The 25,957-nt window shown below is 26.9% G+C and overlaps 1 protein-coding gene across 1 annotated transcript; it reads right to left on the reverse strand.

The window, feature by feature from the left end:
- Positions 1-17,140: 17,140 nt before the first annotated feature.
- On the reverse strand, positions 17,141-23,164 carry LOC107071676 (uncharacterized). Its single transcript, XM_015330868.2, has 3 exons — positions 22,885-23,164; positions 18,709-18,989; positions 17,141-18,229 (listed from the first exon to the last, which is right to left on the reverse strand). Exons 1-3 carry the CDS (start codon positions 22,924-22,926, stop codon positions 17,995-17,997), a joined length of 558 nt encoding a protein of 185 aa, XP_015186354.1. The 5' UTR covers positions 22,927-23,164; the 3' UTR covers positions 17,141-17,994.
- Between the last annotated feature and the right edge of the window lie 2,793 nt (positions 23,165-25,957).

Below are 25,957 nucleotides of genomic sequence, written 5' to 3' on the forward strand. Positions count from 1 at the left end.
ACCTGTGATCGTTTCTTTACCATAGTTCAATCTGCAACAGAAAACAAAGGGATAAAAAAGAGTTAAAAAATAAAAGGGATAGGAAAAAAGGGGGGATAGGTGTAACTTTTAAAGCGGAACTTTTCACGATTTTTTTTTTTAAAGTGGTTTCCCCCCGATTGGACTAGTCCACTGACTCTAAATTTCGGAGAAACCTACACTAAATGTTCAGTCCAACACCGTATACTATTGCGAACTTACGGAAAATAATCCTTGGGTCCGTCTAACAATTAGCGGAAGATGTTTTCCCTTACAATGAAGCTTCAGTTTCTCATACTAAATGCATATCTATCTATGCATATCAAAAAGCCGAACAAAAAAAAAGGAAAAAAAGAAATAAAGACGGTAGCTCCAGCTTAAAAGTCAAATGAACATGATTCTATCCTTGGGAGTAAGATAGAATCATGGCTCGCGTGGGCAGGGTCGCATACCTGAAGTAAATTCTTTATTCGTAAATGGTACCACCCTTTACGAACAAAAAATTTACCCGCTACCCATTAAACTACTTCTGAAACAGAAATTTTTAATGAATATTAATACAATTTTATTTGCAATGTAAGTAATTGGAGTATAATATATTACCTTCCGATCTAGGAACGCAATCAAGTTGAAGACAGTAATCTGATAAATTAAAAAAATAAATTCATATTAAAATTATTTTCTATTCAAAGTATGTTAATGTGTATGTAACGTTTAAACCAATGTATATGCGTTGAAACAATCTGGAAAATAATTAAAGTATATTAAAATAATGAAATAATTATTAATTAATTGATAGAAGTATCGATTATTATTTAAAAGTACGGAATGTATTTTCGGAGTACCTTCCTCTTCGAAATGCACTAATAGACTGAGCTGTTGTTCTCTAAAACAAAACATTGATTAGAAAGTTGTTTATATGACTTCATATATGTTGATCATGTGTGCAACGGTAATTATAATTCTTATAAAGAAAATTCAATATTATAACGTACAGATTTTATTATTTTATTTATTCTAAAGTAAGTATTTTATTGTTCATAAGCAGTGATGACTGGAAGTGTTAAATTATTCTGTAATATAAGTAGAGCGTATAAGAATATTAAAATAATTGTTAAATAATCGATAGAAGTATAGATTATTATTTAAAAGTACGAAATATATTTTCGAAGTACCTTCCTCTTCGAAATTCACTTATAGACTGACCTATTGTTCACTAAAACAAAACTTTGATTAGAAAGTTGTTTATGATTTTTCTTATGTTGATTATTTCTGCAACGGTAATAAATATTCTAATAAGGAAAATTCAAGATTATAACGTTCCGATTTTACAATTCTTTTCATTCTAAAGTTAAAAATTTATTGTTTATGAGCAGTGATGACTTCGAGGGTTAAATTATGCTGTAATATAAGGAGAGGGTATTAGAATATTAAAATAATTGGTAATTAATCGATAGAAGTATCGATTATTGTTCAAAAGTACGAGATATATTATTGGAGTACCTTCCTCTTCGAAATTCACTCATAGACTGACCCATTGTTCACTAAAACAAAACTTTGATTAGAAAGTTGTTTATGATTTTTCTTATGTTGATTATTTCTGCAACGGTAATTAAAATTCTAATAAAGAAAATTCAATATTATAACGTTCCGATTTTACAATTTTTTTCATTCTAAAGCTATAAATTTATTGTTTATGAGCAGTGATGACTTCGAGTTTTAAATAAAGCTGTAATATAAGAAGGGTGTATTAGAATAATAAAATAATTGTTAATTTATTGATAGAAGTATCGATTATTGTTTAAAAGTACGAGATATATTATTGGAGTACCTTCCTCTTCGAAATTCACTCATAGACTGACCTATTGTTCACTAAAACAAAACTTTGATTAGAAAGTTGTTTATGATTTGTCTTATGTTGATTATTTCTGCAACGGTAATTAAAATTCTAATAAAGAAAATTCAATATTATAACGTTCCGATTTTACAATTCTTTTCATTCTAAAGTTATAAATTTATTGTTTATGAGCAGTGATTACTTCCAGTGTTAAATAAAGCTGTAATATAAGAAGGGTGTATTAGAATAATAAAATAATTGTTAATTTATTGATAGAAGTATCGATTATTGTTTAAAAGTACGAGATATATTATTGGAGTACCTTCCTCTTCGAAATTCACTCATAGACTGACTTATTGTTCACTAAAACAAAACTTTGATTAGAAAGTTGTTTATGATTTTTCTTATGTTGATTATTTCTGCAACGGTAATTAAAATTCTAATAAAGAAAATTCAATATTATAACGTTCCGATTTTACAATTCTTTTCATTCTAAAGTTATAAATTTATTGTTTATGAGCAGTGATGACTTCCAGTGTTAAATAAAGCTGTAATATAAGAAGGGTGTATTAGAATAATAAAATAATTGTTAATTTATTGATAGAAGTATCGATTATTGTTTAAAAGTACGAGATATATTATTGGAGTACCTTCCTCTTCGAAATTCACTCATAGACTGACCTATTGTTCACTAAAACAAAACTTTGATTAGAAAGTTGTTTATGATTTTTCTTATGTTGATTATTTCTGCAACGGTAATTAAAATTCTAATAAAGAAAATTCAATATTATAACGTTCAAAATTTATTATTTTATTCATTCTAACGTAATTATTTTATTGTTCATGCGCAGTGATGACTTCAAGTGTTTAATTATGCTGTAATATAAGAAGGGTGTATTAGAATATTTAAATAATTGTTAAATAATCGATAAAAGTATCGATTATTGTTTAAAAGTACGAGATAAATTATCGGAGTACCTTCCTCTTCGAAATTCACTTATAGACTGACCTATTGTTCACTAAAACAAAACTTTGATTAGAAAGTTGTTTATGATTTTTCTTATGTTGATTATTTCTGTAACGGTAATTAAAATTCTAATAAAGAAAATTCAATATTATAACGTTCAAATTTTATTATTTTATTCATTCTAACGTAATTATTTTATTGGTCATGCGCAGTGATGACTTCGAGTGTTTAATTGTCTTGTAATATAAGTACAGTGTTTAAGAATATTATATTAATTGTTAATTAATCGATAGAAGTATTAATTATTGTTTAAAAGTACGAGAAATATTATTGGAGTACCTTCCTCTTCGAAATTCACTTGCAGACTGACCCATTGTTCTCTAAAACAAAACTTTGATTAGAAAGTTGTTTATGATTTTTCTTATGTTGATTATTTCTGCAACGGTAATAATAATTCTAATAATGAAAATTCAAGATTATAACGTTCGGATTTAAACATTATTTTTATTCTAATGTGATTAATTTATTGTTCATGCGCAGAGATGACTTCGAGTGTTAAATTATGCTGTAATATAAGAAGAGTGCATTAGAATATTAAAATAATTATTAATTAATCGTTAGAAGTTTCGATTATTGTTCAAAAGTACGAGATATATTATTGGAGTACCTTCCTCTTCGAAATTTACTCATAGACTGACCCATTGTTCTCTATAAAAAAACATTAATTAGAAAGTTGTTAATATGACTCTTTATATATTAAGCATGTGTGCAACGGTAATTATAATTCTAGTAATGAAAATCCAATATTATAACGTTCAGATTTCAACATTCTTTTTATTTTAAAATAATTAATTTATTGTTCATGCGCAGTGATGACTTCAAGAGTTTAATTTTCCTGTAATATAAGTAGAGTGTATAAAAGTATTAAAATAATTGTTAATTAATCGATAGAAGTGTTGATTATTGTTTAAAAGTACGGAATATATTTTCGGAGTACCTTCCTCTTCGAAATTCACTTATAGACTGACCCATTGTTCACTAAAACAAAACTTTGATTAGAAAGTTGTTTATGATTTGTCTTATGTTGATTATTTCTGCAACGGTAATTAAAATTCTAATAAAGAAAATTCAATATTATAACGTTCCGATTTTACAATTCTTTTCATTCTAAAGTTATAAATTTATTGTTCATGCGCAGTGATAACTTCGAGTGTTAAATAAAGCTGTAATATAAGAAGGGTGCATTAGAATATTAGAATAATTGTTAATTAATTTATAGAAGTATCGATTCTTGTTTAAAAGTACGGAATATATTTTCGGAGTACCTTCCTCTTCGAAATTCACTCTTAGACTGACCCATTGTTCTCTAAAACAAAACTTTGATTAGAAAGTTGTTTATGATTTTTCTTATGTTGATTATTTCTGCAACGGTAATTAAAATTTATATAAAGAAAATTCAATAATATATCGTTCAAATTTTATTATTTTATTCATTCTAATGTAAATTATTTATTGTGAATGTTCAGTGATGACTTTGAGTGTTAAATAAAGCTGTAATATAAGAAGGGTGTATTAGAATATTAAAATAATTGTTAATTAATTGATAGAAGTATCGATTATTGTTTAAAAGTACGAGATAAATTATTGGAGTACCTTCCTCTTCGAAATTCACTTATAGACTGAGCCGTTGTTCTCTAAAACAAAACATTAATTAGAAAGTTGTTTATATGACTTCATATATGTTGATCATGTGTGCAACGGTAATTATAATTATAATAATGAAAATTCGATATTATAACGATTAGATTTTAACATTCTTTTTATTCTTATGTATATAATTTATTGTTCATGCACAGTGATGATTTCCGGGACAAAAATTACTTGTAATATAAGTAAAGTGTATTAGTAAATTTTGAAATTGGCGCGTCGATAATTAATCGATAATGCAGATCATTCCCGCGAACTTTTTATTTATCGATATAATTTACGGTGGCATGCCTGAGTGATATCTTAATTGCTTTATGCATATTTATTTTTTAAAGTGTCTACATTTTTTTTTTATTCATTATTTTTAGAGTATTTACTATTGACGAGTACATTTAATAAATAAATAGAATTGATAGGTAATTTATTTAATAAATAAATTATATCATATTTAGTTTAACTAATGTGATTGTAGAATAAAGACGAGTTACGTACGTGTGCGGGTTAAGCTTGTGTGAGTGTTGAATTTTTTGATTGGTCATTTCAAATTCGAAATAATGAATTAGCTAATTAGCCAATGAAACGACAGCGATCTTTCGCCAACGTACCGCGAAAAAGAAGTGGCCATTTTGAATTTGTCGTCTATAGTAGTTGCAGCAGATTTGATCGTCCCGTTATTATCAGGTAATTAAAAGATATTTTCTAACGTTTACACCTTCAAATTATATATCAAACGATAACTAAAAGCAAGATTTTTATACGTGAGTGTTTTCAAAACTGAAAAATAAAAATTTTGAAAGATATCCGTGAAAATATAATCGTCGACATTTTTTGGTTTCCCGCCATATCTCACTAAGACCAATTTATAATATTTCTTCTAATTTTTATCTGTTTTTCATGGCATCGATACTTTTTATCATCTCTAATGATGCTCCAATTAATTATTTTTCATAATTATGTCTTCAAAAATCGTATATCGTATTAAATTTGATTTCTGTCACATACACGTACATATAGGCATATATATATATATATATATATATATATATAAGTAACTCGTACACGTATACTCACATATTTGATTTTCTTTATATTGTACTAATGTGATTTTATTTTTTACTTTTTTTAGTTTTCCGAGCGTTGGGAGAATCCAATATGAATACATATACCCAATCTAAGAATCGTGTTTCCTTTTATATCGGAGTAATGACTAAACTAACGAGGTAAGTCTATCTCTTTATTTTAAAGTAAAAAGAAGTGTAATAGAAAAAATGTGAGATAGAAAGAGAAAACGAGAAAGAAAGAAAAAGAATGCAAACATTCAATTTCCAGGTAGTCAAATGTGTTTATATATTTCTAGGAAATTCTCGAGTTGAAAATACAAAATAAACAGATAAAAACAAAAGAGAAACAGTCGAGCGCCGAGCATTGAGCATCGAAAACCCGAGTACCCCCGAACACCGAGTACCCGAGTACCGAGCACCGAACGTTCGACACTATCAAGGATAAATAGTAACGTCATATCTCTTTCCCCTTCCGTCCTTCGACACGTAAAGACAGGCAACAGTAACTAGGCATTAAATTATTTAATAATTTTATTTCTAACCTTACTTTTTGATTTTAATAGTTTAAAAAGTGTTTCATTGCATATAATGGTATAAATACTGGTTTATTTTTTATGTTAATCTTTATTGAGTTTGCTGTTACAATTACTGTTTCATTTAGACAACTTTAAAGATTTTTAATTAATATTTATACTAACATTACATACTTGATATGTAATATTGCAAGCAAATAGTTGCATACTTTGATCAATTTCACAAATATTTAATAACTTTAACTTTTAATTATGTCAATTCTCATAGATTATTAAATTATTTCTTTCTATTTATCATTGAATATTTTATCAAAAATAATCGATGATTTTAATGTGTGCACTGCCTTCAGAAATGATTTATAGGAAATATTGTAATATAATCTTTAGTATGTTTCAGCTTTTTAGACTTTTTATTTAATTTTATTTTATACATCGTCATCCTAAGGGTAGGATACCCATCCTGCAGTCATCAATGAAGACTAAAAGTAAGTATATTTTACTATCAAACATTTCTATGATAATTTCAATAGGTTTTTATTACGACAATGACATTAATTGTTTTTTTTCTTTTTCTGTTTCAGAACATTGCAATCGTGCGTGTAGGCAATGAAATACTCGTGTGTTGCATCGTGTTAAAATAAAATATAAAAAAGTCGACAAGAGTAGATTCAGTGTTGATCGTCGCATGTTAAAGTTTCATTTGCTCGGTTAAGAAACTCGCAAGTTTCTTTTATTCGGTTTAAACATGTGCTCATCGTCATCCTAAGGGTAGGAGACCCATCCTGCATTCATCCTGCATCCATGAAAGTGAGTATATTTTTCTATTAAACATTTTCTTAATAATTATAGTAATTTTTATATAACAACAATTTATATAATGTTGTTTTTATTTGTGTTTCAGATCATCGTTGGAATAGTATTCACATTTTATTAATTAAATTCATTTAGAAATTCGTTTAACACTAGATTTGTTCACTATTTTTTTAAAATTTACAAACATTGTTTAAATGAAAAAGTGGGTAGAGGAGAGGAATTAAATTTATGTATATTTCATTGAAGCATTAAAAATTAACATATATTTAAAAAAAAAAAATAATATTTCTATTTTATATATAAATGTAGCAAAAAAGTTTGAAATGAATCTAGTGTTAATTGAATTAACTGCATGTAATGCAGTTTTATAGTCATTTGTGCATTGTCATCGTCATCCTAAGGGTAGGAGACCCATCGTGCATTCATCGTGCATTCATTAAAGTAAGTATATTTTTGTATTAAATAATATCTCAAAAATTTTAATGCTTTTCTGTAATAGTAATGATATTAATAGTATTGTTTTTTATTTCTGTTTCAGATTGCAATCGTGCGCGAAGCAATTGCATTACTACGGGTCTGTGTCTTGGACTGAATGGCTCATGTGAAGTGACCGGGAGTGAAATTTTTGTTCTTGCATTTGACTGCGAGCAATGCAGTCTTTGAATTAGTGCAGTTTAGAATCAGTGATCGGGCGAGTAATAAGTTAAAATCAAACGCGAATTAGAGTCAGTGTTGTTCGTCGTACAATAAAATTTCGGATTCGCGATAAGAAACTCATCTATAGTTTCTTATTTTCGTTTATACCGCGTTATTAGATTCACGCGAGGTGTGCATTACCGTGATGCCAATGAGCTTCGTCCCATTGGAATGCATTGTAAGTATTCATTTTTATTTACATTTTATTCGATTTTATTTTATATGATTTTGGATAATATTCCAGATAACTTATCGTTTTGTTTTATTTTATTTTACAGATATAACCATGGATTCTCTTCCTTTCAAAGATGTTGGATGTATTCTTCGATGGATCCTCTTCAAAAGAAAATCGAGGAACTCTACGATCATCAGACTGCAATACTTGCTACGAAGTAGGAGTGTTTTGGAGCCACCGCAGAACTTCTAATGCCAACTGTTCATATAGCACACATATGACATTTTATTATAATAAAATGTTACATATATGTTATATAACATTGGTAATGAGTGAGTCAAAAATTTAAAGTCCCTCTGGTACTCATTCATGCCGAGGATGAAAGGTCCAAATCGGCACGAGCTACTGGTTGTAATTATTTCAATAAATTATTGACGAGCACATGAGTAATTCTTTTTTAGGAATAACTCATGAAAATTGTATAGTCTGTTGTATATTTTATTAGTTCAGGATAGGTCTTCTTGTTTCATCGGTTAAATTCATATAATTAACAGTGCAATTAATTAATGCACTTTCTTTTTTATTAAGTGTTTTGTTCGTTGTTAGTTGTGGTAGCGTTTAATAAATGTCTTACATGCATTGCTTCGTGTTTAGTTTATTTAATTGCGATTAATTTTGATATATCGATACTTTGATATTTTAAATAAATGAGCAAGAAGACAAACTTATTCGCGACGGACAGACTTTGGCAGTTAAGTGGCGGCTCAAAGCCCAGTTCTCTCATTAGAACAGCCATTTAATGAAAAAGTCGTCCGAGGTTTGCAAAAAATATCCATCATTATTGTAGAGTCTTTTAATACATCCTTACCTCGAAACTATAATTGTTTCATATGGGGTAACTTTTTTTTTTCATTCGCTTGTTTAAGTCATTATTCACCAAATGACTTGTAGAGTCCTTAGCCCGTTTAGATGAATTTTTATTAAAATCTTTTGATATATTTATATATGTGTTAATCATATTTTTTAGATCAGGATTTTCAGCTTCTAATATACTAATCCCCCGTTTCTCCCCCCCATACTTTCTGCGTTCTCATCTATGCGTGTGCCCAGGTGTTACACGTATGGGTGAGAAACAGTTAGCGTGGGTTTAGTTTTAGTTTTTTCCCCTATTGGCGGCTGTTATTGTGCTAGTGATTGCACGATGTACTTTACACCTGTGTGTGCGTATTAGGTAGTGTGTATTGTACATCGTTTCGCGATATTTTTTATTCATTTAATACATCATTAAATACTTAAAGCATTACTTCTACATATCTATCTTCATTCTTATATTTATATTAAATATTTCTCATTTTTTTGATAATCGTTTGTATAGTAGAGTTACTGCATTTATTTGTGGAAACTTTGATATACTTGTATATTACTAGTATGCACATATACTAGTGTATACTTGTATTTTTGCTTTAGTTTTTTATGCAATAATCATTAGCCTTGGCAGTCGATTACAGCAACACGTACGTATACCCATTAGCATATAAGTTTATAAAACGTGGTTGAACTAGGGTGTCGGAGGTGCCCCGGGGCATGCTCTCTAGTTTAGGCTTTTGCACCCTGGTGGTATGTGTGAGAACCGTGGAGTGAGTGGGTGGGTATGTATGATTTTTCTTAAAATGGGTAAAAATATGGATAATAGGCAGGCAGGTAGCATACTTCTCTGAATGAATGTGAAAACTTTAATTTTAAGTAGGTAGGATCCAGGAAAGGCATTAGACTTCTTGCTTCCACTCCGGAGTGGAAATTCCGCCTCCTGGTTTATACAGAATTGTTACAAAATTGTATCATCTCATTCTATATTATGCTTGATTTGTTAATTTATTTTGTGACTATTCTGTGATTTTTAGTATGTATCATGATTCAAAGGTATTTGCAACCATTTGAAAGATTCATTTCTATTTCGATTTTATCTCGAACGAGATAGAATCGAATCAAATTCGCAAATTCTTTGATGCATTTGATACTTAGTTTTAAGTATTTCAGGATTAGCACTACGCACTATCGCGATTTCGTCTTACAGCCAGAAATATTTTATATAATTAAATATAACGAATTAATCAAATGAAGGTATTGCAAGAAAATGCATTACACTTACTGCACTACTTATTTCAATTTGATTTTATTACTCGACGTTAAAAGTGCGAAGTGTTATTAGGTCATCGAGGGAAATTATTATCTGCTTGGACATTCGATTAAATATTCTCGTGTATGGTCAATGAACTTTAAGTTCATTGATGGTTCACGAGTTAGAAAAGTAAACGATAAATGTAAATGAATAATCTTTTAATAATTGAGAATTAGAATGCCATATTCTGATAGTACACTTTTTGAATGATGGATATATTTCATCAGAGACTTTAATTTTGCTTACACGTACAAAAATGTCCAATTGCAGAAAGGTATGAAGAAAAGAAGAGGCTAATTGCCGAAGAGGCCCCCACTTAATTGTGGCTGAAGAGGGCAACTACAGGCTACTGAGTTATTTTCAAAGGTTCAACAGCAAGTTCGAACCTTTAGAGAATAGCTCCTTAGTCATATTTTATATTTTATTGTATTATAACATTGCTCGTCAATAATTTTTTTATAGTTATTCCAAGTATAGATGATTAATATATTTTTCTTTTTGTTACAGGTGATCTTCGTTGGATTTAACAACAAATCTTTTGGATTCTCCTCCTGCTTTTTATAAAATAAATATAAATGCATTTCTGAAGGCACACACATGTTTATATACTAAAAATTATATGAAACTATTTAAAATTTTATTATATAATATAACTGTATCAAATATTATCAAAGAATACTTTATTGTTTGATAGTATTTTACCATCACAAGTTAAATTCGTACTATTTTCTACTGGTGGTAACTAATATAAGTGAATTTGCTAAAGATAAAAGTGCACTTGTAAGTTTTTATATACTTCTGTATTCCTTGATAATATATGCAACTATATTTTTGATAAAATATTATATAAATGATAAATGTATATATTTAAAACAAACATTTCTTTTTTACAGCATTTTATGTTACGTTGGTAATGAAGGAAATCATCAAATCTTGTTTTACCGATTACAGGATATAATATATTCTCTGTTTTGTATATAACACCCTGTAGTGACACACGTAGGTAATATTTCATTTGAAATCCATATTATTAATTATTCATTCGTTTGAATTTCTTATTAGCGAATTACGTGAATGCGAAAGATAGAAAGATTGATCTAAAAAGTTAGAAGATTTATATTAATAATAATTTTTGTTGAATTTACGTGTTTCTTCGTAACTCTGAATTTTTCTTAATGAGATTAACACAATTTTTTTTGGGGGGAGGGAACAAATTAAATATTCAAAAGAAAGAAATGAAGAGAGACAGAGAGAGAGAGAGAGAGTAAGAGAGATTAAATAAACTAAATACGAAGCAATGCATTTATTACATGCTTTATTGGTACGAAATCGAGTAAATTAATACTCGATTTCACCACTACTAAAACACGAATCAAACACGTAACCAAAAATAAAAGTGCATTTAATTAATTTGCACTGTTAATTAAAATGAATTTAACCGATAAGACAAGAAGACCTATCCTAAACTATAAAACATACATACAATGAAATATACAGTTTCATGAGCCATTCCAAAAAAGGAATAATCCTTTTTAGGAATAAACTCATGTGCTCGTCAATAATTTTTTTGGTAAAAATTACAACCAGTAGCTCGTGCCGATTGGGACCTTTCATCCTCGGCATGATTGAGCACCGGAAGGACTTAAAATTTTTGACTCACTCATTACCAATGTTATATAACATAGATGTGACATTTTATTAGAATAAAATGTCATATGTATGATATATGAACAATTGGCATTAGAAGTTCTGCGGTGGCTCCAAAACACTCCTACTTCGTAGAAAATGGTCCCAGCTGCATCCCTCGTCCATCAGGTCCATCGGAGAATTCCTTGATGCTCTTTTCCTTGCACACACTCACTCACTCGCGTGACTCTAATAACGTGGTAAACGAATATAAGAAACTATAGATGAGTTTCTTATCGCGCAACCGAAATTTTTCTGATACGGCGAACAACACTGACTCTACACACGCGTATGATTTAAATTTAATTTTACGAGCGCCAGGTCACTGACTCTACTTCGCGATTAAAATTGTACTTTTTAATTAATCGAATTAACCTACCCTTAAGATGACGATGACCAGTAGACGGTTACGAAAATAAAAAACTATAATAAAGTTTTTTATTAGAAACGCGAACGCGAACGCGATCACGACCGAAACGTGTTTAAACCGACCGCACTACACGTCCAAAAATCGACTGAAATAATGTACATGATTAAAGTTACTACAAAATAAATCGAGTATTATTATGTAAAATATAATATGAAAGGAATATTTAAGGGAAAGTAATAAGAGGAATGTGAATATGATATTAATTAGGAAAATGAAAGAAACTAATTATTATTATAATATTAATGATAAGCGGTCTTTGGCTAGATTTTACTTGCCATGGAATGTAAAACATATAAAAATATGTTAAACATTACATGGAAAGTAAAATACCATTGCCCAGGTCTAACCACGAGGAGGTAACCGCTTCTGAAGACCTAAGAGGGATGTGCATCCTAAAGATGCTCACATCCGAATATAATTCAAAGGAATGAATCTAACTCTTAGGCCTCACCATAAGAGTACCATTCAAAAAATCGTTAAAATTATTATCGAAAATACCAGAGAAAAATTTCAATATTAAAAAATACAAAATGAAAGACAAGGAGTGTAATCTGAAAAGAAATTCAATAAAATCATCGATGATACTTAAAACTAACACACCCTAGAATAACTTCAACTTATAGAAATACAATCTATATACATTTATATACATAATTTTCAATCTCCATAAAATAAAGTATAATAATTAAAAAGAGTATACAATTATAAGTTGTACCATGGAATCTATAAATAAAGAAAATACATTAAAAATAATTATCAAACACCATCGATGCTAAAAGGAGAATTATATAAAGATACACATTTTCATTTTATTTATACAAATAATTATTTTATACTATCCTACATTACCAAGTCCACTTCTTGTTCCTTTATGGTCCTCCTTTGGTCCACCTGTGGAACTTCGATATATATCGATAATCGAACTTCGATATATATCGATTATCGAACTTCGATATATATCGATTATCGAACTTCGATATATATCGATAATCGAACTTCGATATATATCGATAATCGAACTTCGATATATATCGATTACCGAACTTCGATATATATCGATTATCGAACTTCGATATATATCAATAATCGAACTTCGATATATATCGATAATCGAACTTCGATATATATCGATAATCGAACTTCGATATATATCGATTATCAAACTTCGATATATATCGATAATCGAACTTCGATATATATCGATAATCGAACTTCGATATATATCGATTGTCGAACTTCGATATATATCGATAATCGAACTTCGATATATATCGATAATCGAACTTCGATATATATCGATAATCGAACTTCGATATATATCGATAATCGAACTTCGATATATATCGATTATCGAGCTTCGATATATATCGATTATCGAACTTCGATATATATCGATAATCGAACTTCGATATATATCGATTATCGAACTTCGATATATATCGATTATCGAACTTCGATATATATCGATAATCGAACTTCGATATATATCGATAATCGAACTTCGATATATATCGATAGTCGTACTTCGATATATATCAATTATCGAACTTCGATATATATCGATTATCGAACTTCGATATATATCGATAATCGAACTTCGATATATATCGATAATCGAACTTCGATATATATCGATAGTCGTACTTCGATATATATCGATTATCGAACTTCGATATATATCGATTATCGAACTTCGATATATATCGATTATCGAACTTCGATATATATCGATTATCGAACTTCGATATATATCGATAATCGAACTTCGATATATATCGATAATCGAACTTCGATATATATCGATTATCGAACTTCGATATATATCGATAATCGAACTTCGATATATATCGATAATCGAACTTCGATATATATCGATAATCGAACTTCGATATATATCGATTATCGAGCTTCGATATATATCGATAATCGAACTTCGATATATATCGATTATCGAACTTCGATATATATCGATAATCGAACTTCGATATATATCGATTATCGAACTTCGATATATATCGATTATCGAACTTCGATATATATCGATAATCGAACTTCGATATATATCGATTATCGAACTTCGATATATATCGATTATCGAACTTCGATATATATCGATAATCGAACTTCGATATATATCGATTATCGAACTTCGATATATATCGATTATCGAACTTCGATATATATCGATAATCGAACTTCGATATATATCGATTATCGAACTTCGATATATATCGATAATCGAACTTCGATATATATCGATTATCGAATTTCGATATATATCGATTATCGAACTTCGATATATATCGATTATCGAATTTCGATATATATCGATTATCGAACTTCGATATATATCGATTATCGAACTTCGATATATATCGATTATCGAACTTCGATATATATCGATTATCGAACTTCGATATATATCGATTATCGAACTTCGATATATATCGATTATCGAACTTCGATATATATCGATTATCGAACTTCGATATATATCGATTATCGAACTTCGATAAATATCGATTATCGAACTTCGATATATATCGATTGTCGAACTTCGATATATATCGATAATCGAACTTCGATATATTTCGATTATCGAACTTCGATATATATCGATTATCGAATATATCTGATAAATTGAAAAAATAAATTCATATTAAAATCATTTTCTATTCAAAATATGTTAATAGGTATGTAACGTTTAAACCAATGTATATGCGTTGAAACAATCTGAAAAATAATTAAAGTGTATTAGAATATTAAAATAATTGTTAATTAATCGATAGAAGTATCGATTATTGTTTAAGAATACGGAATATATTTTCGGAGTACCTTCCACTTCGAAATGCACTAATAGACTGAACTTTTGTTCTCTAAAACAAAACATTGATTAGAAAGTTGTTTATATGACTTCATATATGTTGATCATGTGTGCAACGGTAATTATAATTCTAATGAAGAAAATTCAATATTATAACGTTCCAATTTTAACATTCTTTTTATTCTAATGTATATAATTAATTGTTCATGCGCAGTGATGACTTCGAGTGTTAAATTATGCTATAATATAAGTAGAGTGTATAAGAATATTAAAATAATTGGTAATTAATCGATAGAAGTATCGATTATTGTTTAAGAGTACGAAATACATTTTCGGAGTACTTTCCTCTTCGAAATACACTAATAGACTGACCCATTGTGTTCTAAAACAAAACTTTGATTAGAAAGTTGTTTAGGATTTTTCTTATGTTGATTATTTCTGTAACGGTAATTAAAATTCTAATAAAGAAAATTCAAAATTATAACGTTTCGATTTTAACATTCTCTTCATTCTAATGTAATTAATTTATTGTTTATGTGCCGTGATGACTCTGAAACTAAAAATTATTTGTAGTATAAGAAGAGTGTATAAGAATATTAAAATAATTGTTAATTAATGGATAGAATTATCGATTATTGTTTAAAAGTACGGAACATATTTTCAGAGTACCTTCCTCTTCGAAATACACTAATAGACTGACCCATTGTTTTCTAAAACAATACTTTGATTAGAAAGTTGTTTATGATTTTTCTTATGTTGATTATTTCTGCAACGGTAATTAAAATTCTAATAAAGAAAATTCAATAATATATCGTTCAAATTTTATTATTTTATTCATTCTAATGTAAATAATTTATTGTTAATGTTCAGTGATGACTTCGAATGTTTAATTATGTTGTAATATTAGTAGAGTGTAATACAGTATTAAAATAATTGTTAAATTATCGATAGAAGTATTGATTATTTTTTAAAAGTACGGAATATATTTTCGGAGAACCTTCCTCTTCGAAATTCACTCATAGACTGACCCATTGTTCTCTATAAGAAAACATTAATTAGAAAGTTGTATATATGACTCTTTATATGTTGTTCATGTGTGCAACGGTAATTATAATTCTAATAAGCAAAATTCCATATTATAACGTTCTGATTTTAACATTCTTTTTATTCTAAATTAATTATTTTATTTTTCATGCACAGTTATGATTTCCGGGACAAAAAGTAGTGTAGTGTCTTTCCGATAAGTCCGTAGGGTCTTTCCGATAAGTCCGTAGGGTCTCTATAATAAACCTCACTACTTTTCGGAAAAAACCTTACTACTTTTCGGAAAAAACCTCACTACTTTTCGGAAAAAACCTCACTACTTTTCGGAAAAAATCCCACTTTCGGAGTAACTTTACTAAAAGTAGTAAGGTTTTTTCCGAAAAGTAGTGAGGTTATTTCCGAAAAGTAGTGAGATTTTTTCCAAAAAGTAGTGTAGTGTCTTTCCGATAAGTCCGTAGGGTCTCTCTAAAAAACCTTACTACTTTTCGGAAAAAACCTACATTCGGAGTAACCTTACTAAAAGTAGTAAGGTTTTTTCCGAAAAGCAGTGAGGTTTTTTCCGAAAAGTAGTAAGGTTTTTTAGAGAGACCCTACGGACTTATCGGAAAGACCCTACGGACTTATCGGAAAGACCCTACGGACTTATCGGAAAAAACCTCACTACTTTTCGGAGAAAACTTCACTACTTTTTGGAAAAATCCTCACTACTTTTCGGAAGAAACCTCACTACTTTTTGGAAAAATCCTCACTACTTTTCGGAAAAAACACTTTTTGCTTGTACTACCAGTTACAGATCACTCTGTATAATTAAACATAGTAACTCGAATGGGGAAATATTTTTGTTATAAATATAATATACTATGACTAGTTGTAGGAAATCACTTAGGCATTTTTTTTTAATTTCTTTAAAATTTAAATCAGTTTAATGCTTTTAATTTTTGAATTTATTGTCATTTGTGAAATATTTATTAGTAAACAACTAATGATTAATTTATTAATAAACTTATTGTTCGGCTTTAAAATTATATGATAAGAATTAAAATTAAAATAAAAAGAATAACAACTTTTAAAGGGTAATGAAAATGAAAAAAAGACGATAAAAATTTATAAAAAAATATATTTTTTCTTGTTTTTTTTTCTTCTTCTTCTTATCGCGTTATATATTTTTTTAAGATATACAGATTAGAATCTTTGTACATTTATTCGTGATAATGTCACTCGTCGTTAATTAATTTAGAAATATTTGAAAACGCAGCGTTTATATTAGGTCATAATATTAGTCATAAATAACATCTGTTTTTTATAAAACAAAGAATGGCATTTCTGCGACTGATTAGTGCAGGACACTTTTCATGGAGTTTTTTCTTGCACTTTTTGCATCTGTTGGACGTATCTATTGAATTTTGGTTTAATATTACCTTTAAAAGGTTCGTCAATGTCGGACGTCAATACGTCCTGCACTCGGTTCAAATTTTAAGGTCTTATCTCCAGAACGGAATTTTACAAACCAATTTTTTATTGTCCTATCAGTTATCAGTCCTGCACCGTATAAGCTGCATATTTTTTCAGTTGCCACTTTAGTGCAATTGCCTTGTTTATATTCCTAAAGCAATATTGCATTTCGAATATGCACTTTTTACTATCCATTTGAGAGGTTAAGATAAACTGTTAAATGTAACATTGACTACATCAAAAAATTGACAGAAGACTAACTGAATTTTCATCTATACAGTGATATCAAAAATCCGTTTGTTTCAGTGACTTATAGTAGGTAAATACGAAAAATAGATGCTACATAACCTCAACGGAAGTTACTTATAACTCGACCTAATACTTAACATCATCATCATCATCATCATTATATATTAACGTCAATTTAAAAATGAATCTTGATTGATCTTTTATAAACTCTCAAAATCGTTTAATTGATCATTTATATCAATTATACTTAAAATAGTCTTTTTTATGATCCTTTCTAATCGAAATGCCATTAGAGTATAAGATGAGAAGACGATGAAGATTGATTATTGCGGTGGAAGGTATTTTCTGTCGACGTTGTTGTTTTTATCAGAACTTGGTGGAATATATTTTCCTAGTCCTTTTCCATTGAGAACATTATCAGGTGGTCCATTTGGTGGATATGGTGGTTCAACTAGTTTATTATTTCCATGATCAATTCCAGTACCAACAATTCCGTTACCACCAGCAGCTGTACCAAATTTGAATGAGGCTCTGTTCCCATTTTCATCAGCGACATATCTTGAATTTATTATATAAATTATTATTATTATTATTATTATTATTATTATATTTATATTACATATATATATATATATATATTTCTTATTCTTGTTTTTATATGTTAAATTAATATATAAAATTTATTAAAATAATTCAATTGTATTAATATGTGTAGCATTTACATTATTAAAAAAAATATATTTAATTGTATATTAAATTATACCGGGGGTGTAACATTTAAAACATTAAATCTTAATTAACTTGACTGCTATTGGCAATAAAAGCAAAATTGTGTTTGACAATACTTATATCAGTTTAGTGGTTAAAATAAATTTGTTGACTACCATCGATAAAACAAATCAGATCATTCCCATCATTATCTTTTTTATTAAAATGTTCACACGTTATAATAAATCAAAAGATTGACAATTTAATATTAATTATAAATATTTAAAGATAATAATAAATAAAATGAAAAAAAAATAGAAAAAACATACTTAACAGACACAGGAAGTCCTTCAGGGCTTTTGTAAGAGAAACTTCCTTCCACTACGCGAACAGGTTGACCATCAACAATTTTAATATCTTCCTTTTCTTCCCTTTGAACTCCATCCACGTTACTTGAACTTGGAAGACCACCACCACCACCACCACCACCACCTTCATAGGGTGTCTTCAGGATGAGTCCACCTGATCCACGAGCAAATGGTGGTGCTTTTTGATCGGGTGACAGTTTCTCAGCAGAACAGCATGTCAAGGATAGCAGATAAATGGTAACCTGTTGTGTATCATGAAAAGTTTATTGTTTTTTTTTTTTGTTCATTTTGTTAACACTTTATTAAGGTTCTAACAACAGTTAAGTCTGACAACAACAGTTCAACCGTAGATTCTACTAACAGATTTTAATAACAAACTTTAATAGAATGCTAATAAGATTATAATAACAAATTCATTTAATGAACGTGATAGTGATTCTTTTTGGTAATGTTAATCAATTACTAAGTTTTTGGTAGATAACCAAGAGTTGATTAATAAATGTTTGTTCTGTTCATTTAATGATAATGATTCTTTATTGTAATGTTAATGAATTACTAAGTTTTTGGTAGATGACAAGAAGAAGTTGATTAATAAATTTTTGTTCAGTATGCATCAGTGACAAAACAACTTATTAATAGGCTAGTGATCTGTAGTAAGGGTCTGTAACAAAAAACCTATTTATAGGTTAACTGTAGTTAAAGTGTTAAAAATGATTGAAAAATTTAAATGAAGTATTTATGATAAATATTGTAAAATTTATTTGATCAGATAAATAAAGATGTTAAATATTTTAATATAATTATATGTTCTAAGTAATGTAATAAATTTCTGGAATGTCGAATGAAAATGTGATGAAGATGAAGATGAAGAAAAAGAAGAAAAAGAAGAAGAAGAAGAAGAAGGTGATACTTATGTTTCTGTTTTGTATTGTTTTTGTTGATTTTATTTAAAAATGATTGAAAAATATAAATAAAGTATTTATGATAAATATTGTAAAATATATTTGATCAAATAAATAAATATGTTGAATATTGTAATATAATTATATGTTCTAAGTAATGTAATAAATTTCTGGAATGTCGAATGAAAATGTGATGAAGATGAAGAAAAAGAAGAAGAAGAAGAAGAAGATGAAGGTGGAATTTTGTATTTTTTTTTTTGAAACATACATCAATCTTTCAACAACCATCTATTGCATCATGTCAAAAGTAAGAAATGTCGATAGTAAGGTAATAGTAGTGCGTAAGGTTCGATAGCTCGATGACCCACGATCAACTCGCATATCACTTTGAGTATATGCTACGACATGGTAAAAGTTAAATTGTATAACCCAAACGATTCTATTGAAATCATCATCGTACGTGTATCACATCGTAACAGTAAGTTGGACCATCTTGAAATACCCAAGTGTGTACTTTCTACTTAATTATTCCTCATCACATTCATCGTAAGAAGAAAAAGAAGAAAAAGAAGAAGATTTCTTATTTTTCGTTTTCATTCAATGCCTTGGGGCTATCTGAACGAAGAAGAACGTTCCCTCAGTTTACTTTCATTCAAAACCGATCAATTTTCCGATAAGACGTAAGATCGAATCAGAAGAGTTTAAATATCATTCTGACTTTTAAATTCACAGACTTTTAAATAAAAAAAAAACAAAAAAAAAACAAAAAAATACTTTTTATACGGTTAACAAATTATTTATGTAGTTTTTAATATATTTTTCTTTTTTTTTTTGCATTTCAATATAATTACAGGTTTTTATTTTATTTATGGTAATTCGAATTTCAATTATTATTATATAATAAGATAGTGTGTATCTCGTGGATCGTTTTACAATTATAAATAATGTAATTTTAGTTTCATAAGTATTAATTATTTCTTTAAGATAATGTGACACAAAATCATTTATTATTTATATCAAATAAAATATGTTTGTTTTGAATTATATTTTAATAATAGTTTTAAATGTTTATATTATTATTATTATTATTATTATTATTTTGTTTATTATATATAAAATTCATGGTAGTATTTTAATTGATATTAATACAATGTATATATAGTAATTTAATTTTATTTAATATATGTCATAATATAATTAAATTAATAATATTATATACAATTTATTTTTAATATATATATATTAAATATTATTTAATTATTATTTTTATATAAAATAATATTTAAATTTATATTATTAAATTAATATTTAATAAATAATAATATTAATAATTTATTTAATATATTATTAATGAAATTTAATTTTCCAATCTATGGTCATTAAAATTTACAAATAATTTTATTAACCCAAGAGAGACTCTATATTTTGTAAATTTTCTGTTTTAATTGCAAAACAAACATTTCTAGAATATAAATCTATAGATTTAATTAAAAGATATGATTTAACGAATGATGAATTTATGTATGGGGGATAAAAGAAGAAAAAATGAAGAAAAGAACCTAGCAACGTAGTATTATAATAGTTATGTAATTGATAGATAAGATATAGTAATATTATTAGCAAAGTATAGATAGAACCGAGTCTTTCGATATGAAGAAAAATTTTCAGGATGATGGTAGTCTAAGTTTGTCAGTGAAGAAGATAAGACGTTATGGTGGTGGTGTTACGCGTTCGTTGATTCTTAAACGTGAATGTAAACTTGCATTCTGCGACATTCGTGCGGGATTTACGATCATCTGGAGGATAGGTCGTGTTATTTTGTTCGTAACCGAATAGAAATTGCACACGAGGAAAACATACGTGAATATATCTTCTTTCAACGTTGGAATAAATTTTGTATTGGTTAATTTATATATATATATATATGTATATGTTGAGTATCATTATAAATAAGATATAAATATATAAATATTTTTAAAAAATAGGAAATGAAAGGAAAAATGATATTTTTAATATGTATTGTTAATATTTATTTGATATGTAATTAAAATTATAATATTTTTCAATTAGTATTAATCAATATTTCTAATAGGATGTGTTAAAGATGTGTAAGGATGTGTAGTATTGATTAATAATGCAATTTAAAAAAAAAAAACAAATAGAAATGTTAGCTATTTTCATGTAAAAATGAAAAATTATTGATTATTTACACTAAAATATTGAAAAATATTTATTCAAAAGAAGATAGTAATCATATGTGATATTTTTCTATACAATATATGTGTTGATACTTTAAAATATTACTAGTAATACAATTTATATTGAGTATCGTTATAAATAAGATTAAAAAATATATATATAAAAAAAAGAAATGAAAAGAGAGACTTAATATTGTTGCTATTTATTAAAAAATATTTTGCAATTATTATTTATCAATATTTGTAATAATAATTGTAATATTAATAATTGACATTATTGTGTGTGTGTCTTGTTGTGTATTTTTGATTAATAATGCAATTTTTATAAAATACCAAAAAAAAGAAATATTCATTTATAAAAATGAAAAATAATTTATTATTAATACTAAATTATTGAAAAATATTAATCCAATAAAAAGAGCATTAACCATATTTGATATTTTTCTATTCAATATACATATAAACATATATATATATATATACTTCAAAATATTACTAGTAAATTAAAAATTGAGAAACATTGTTACAAATGAATGATATGGGCGCATATATGCGTCTATAAAATCTAATCCACGTGATCTAAGGACGCATATATGCGCTTATCATCTTCATTGATTCCAAATTCATCTTCTTTTCTCTGTTCTTTTTATTTTTATCAAAATAATTCAACATTAACGAAGTATTAACAAAACGTATGATCAGAATTTTGAATTTGGGTGCATATTTGTGTCCAAAGAAAACAATCCACGTGATCAAAGGACGCATATATGCGGGTATCATCTTCATTGGTTCAAAATTCATCTTCTTTTCTCTGTTCTTTTTATTTTTATCAAAATAATTCAACATTAACGAAGTATTAACAAAACGTATGATCAGAATTTTGAATTTGGGTGCATATTTGTGTCCAAAGAAAACAATCCACGTGATCAAAGGACGCATATATGCGGTTATCATCTTCATTGGTTCAAAATTCATCTTCTTTTCTTTTTTTTAAGTATTTATTAAAGTAAAAAATGTTTTCATTAATATCAACGTACCAATGATTGTCCAACGACGAGGATAACTCGACGATGATCCATAATCGATGATCGTTGTTGTTAAATATTGTTGTTAGAAATGTTGTTTGACAGAACGTTGATCACTTATGGTGGTGAGAAAATGACACACTCCAAATGGCATATATATCCCACGAACACGACACGAATCCACGTAATTTCTACGTAATGGTAATTTTTTTTTCTTTTAATTACAATCGTATTAAGTAATTAAACAATTACATTTAATTTAATAAATAAAACCAAATCAAATAAATAAAACAAATAACTAACGATTCACATCTAAACCTTTCTTGAATCTTAATATATATATATACATATATAATAATAATAATAATATTAATAATCGTGGGATTATTTCAAATATCTTATTTCAATCTTTAATTTTTATCTGAATAATTTTTTTTCTTTTTTTTGGCTGATATAATCAAATCAAAATGTAATTTTTAGCAAATACACGATAACTATTTGGTCATTGGAAAGATTCTACCGTTTATATCCAAGTTTCATAGCTTCCCCGTTGCTTATATAGTCCTCGATAAATGAATACTTGAATCCCCTCCCCCTCCAACCTCCCCTCCTTTTTCCCTTACTCCCTCCGTTATTGTTTTCCCTTCTCATCTTTTACCGTTCGTTCATTTGACTCCGGTTCGATAGATGAACAACTAAAATCCGGAGTCAGCTCTCGTTTTGTTCTTCTTCTTCTTCTTCTTTTTCTTCTTTTTATTTGTTTGGGTTTTTTTTTTTCTTTTCTTTTTTTTTCTGTTCCCCCGGATGTGCATGAACTCGAGTTTCACTCGAGAGTCATCGATCGTGTCATCGATCCTTTGAAAAGATCTTTGATTGTGTTCGCCCCCGCAAACGTTTAGAAGAAGAAGAAGAAGAAGAAGAAGATTCACACAACAATTGATGTTTATTCCCTTCCCATTTGTATTAAAACACTCTCGCGACATTTAAAAGTAAGTAAAATAACGCTATGTGGATATATTCCGATTCGATTTAGAAAGGAACACGTATGTATGTATGTATGTGTGTATGTATGTATTTATTTAATCGACCCTTTTTCTTATTTAACACATTTGTTAATAGGAATAAGTAAGAATAAGAGATTGAGGAATATTTTGTAAGCCTTTTTTTTCATATTATTTTGAATTTTTTGTATTTAGGTTTTATATTTTTAGGGGAATTTTTATAAAATATAGGATTGTCAATACTTTAAATTATTTTTTTTTTTATAAGTTTTTGATAATATTTGATAGAAGTACGATTTGTATTTTTGTGTATTATTATTATTAATTTAATTTAATTTAATTTAATTTAGTTTAGTTTAATTTAATTTATGTGTGTTAGTTTAATGTTAATTTTTTGTTGAAGAATCGAATATATTTATTTTTTATATTTTTCAGGGAATTTTTATAAATTATAGGATTGTCAATACTTTAAATTATTTTTTTTTTTTTTATAGGTTTTTGATAATATTTGATAGAAGTACGATTTGTATTTTTGTGTATTATTATTATTAATTTAATTTAATTTAATTTATGTGTGTTAGTTTAATGTTAATTTTTTGTTGAAGAATCGAATATATTTATTTTTTATATTTTTCAGGGAATTTTTATAAATTATAGGATTGTCAATACTTTAAATTATTATTTTTTTTTTATAGGTATTTTTTTATAATATTTGATAGAAGTACGATTTGTATTTTTGTGTATTATTATTAATTTAATTTATTTATGTGTGTTATTTGAATGTTAATTTTTTATTAAATAATAAGAGGTTGATTTATATAAATTATGGGATTGTGTTGATACTTTAAATTATTTATTGCATAATAATTTGCATAGGTTTTTATAATATTAGAAGAAATACGATTTTTTTTTAAAGATTTCTTTGTATTTTTGTATTATTAAAAATGTAATATATTTGTGTTTAATATGTTTTGAGTTTAATTTAATTTTTTATTATGGAATAAAAGGTTGAGGAATATTTTGTAACCCTTTTTCATATGACTTTGAATTATTTTTATTATTTGTGTTTTACATTTTTTGTAATTTGTCTAAATATTTAATTAATATGAATACTGACAATTAAAATAAAATTGAAAAAAGGAAAATAAAATACAGATTAATATCTTTACAGGTGTTTTTTTTTTTGTAATAAACAAAGAAGTACGATTTTTAAGGATTTGTACTTAATTAATTATTTAATTAATAATTATTAATTTAATATATTTGTATATTAATTTAATATTAATTTGTTTGTTATCAATATAGTAGTAGATATTTAACAGTTAATAGATATTTCATTAATCGTATTTTTATAGGTTAGAATAAAATTCGAAAAATAATGATTTAAGGATTTTTGACTTTTGTAAAAAAAGTCAAAATGTAATATATTAATTTAATGTAATAAATATTTGTATAATATATTTAATATTAATTTATTTTACAAATATTAGTAATAAATATTTACTCAATTATATTTATATAGGTTAGAATAATATTCAAAAAATAATAATTAATTATTTCTACTTTTGTACAATTAAAAAGTGGTAATATATTTGTATATTAGTTTAATATTAATTATTTTTTTTTTTAACAAATACTAGTAGTAGATATTTACTCAATCATATTATTATAATTTTTAATAATATTCTAAAAAGAATAAATTTAATATTTCTACTTTTGTCAAATGTACAATTAAAAAATATAATACATTCCTATATTAATTAAACATTATATTTATTATTACAAAAATTAAATAATACATACACACATATAAAAATTGCCAATAAAAATATATTAAATTTTATATCAAAACCATTATTCATTAAAACACACGTACACATACATATGTACGCGTTTCTCAATGAATTCAAATGAATTCAAATCAAATATCCACATCATTTACCAATAAAAGAAGAATAAGAATAATGAGTCCTTGAAAAGGATTAAACAAACATACTCAATTTAATTCTCTTCTATTTCTATCCTACCTTTCAATTTTTTATAAATAAATAAATTAATTAATAAATAAATAAATACTTAACTAA

The sequence above is a fragment of the Polistes dominula genome, unplaced genomic scaffold (genome assembly GCF_049000335.1).
Source record: "Polistes dominula isolate Pdom_NZ unplaced genomic scaffold, Pdom_raw_medaka contig_80, whole genome shotgun sequence".
NCBI classification, from domain to species: Eukaryota; Metazoa; Arthropoda; class Insecta; order Hymenoptera; family Vespidae; genus Polistes; species Polistes dominula.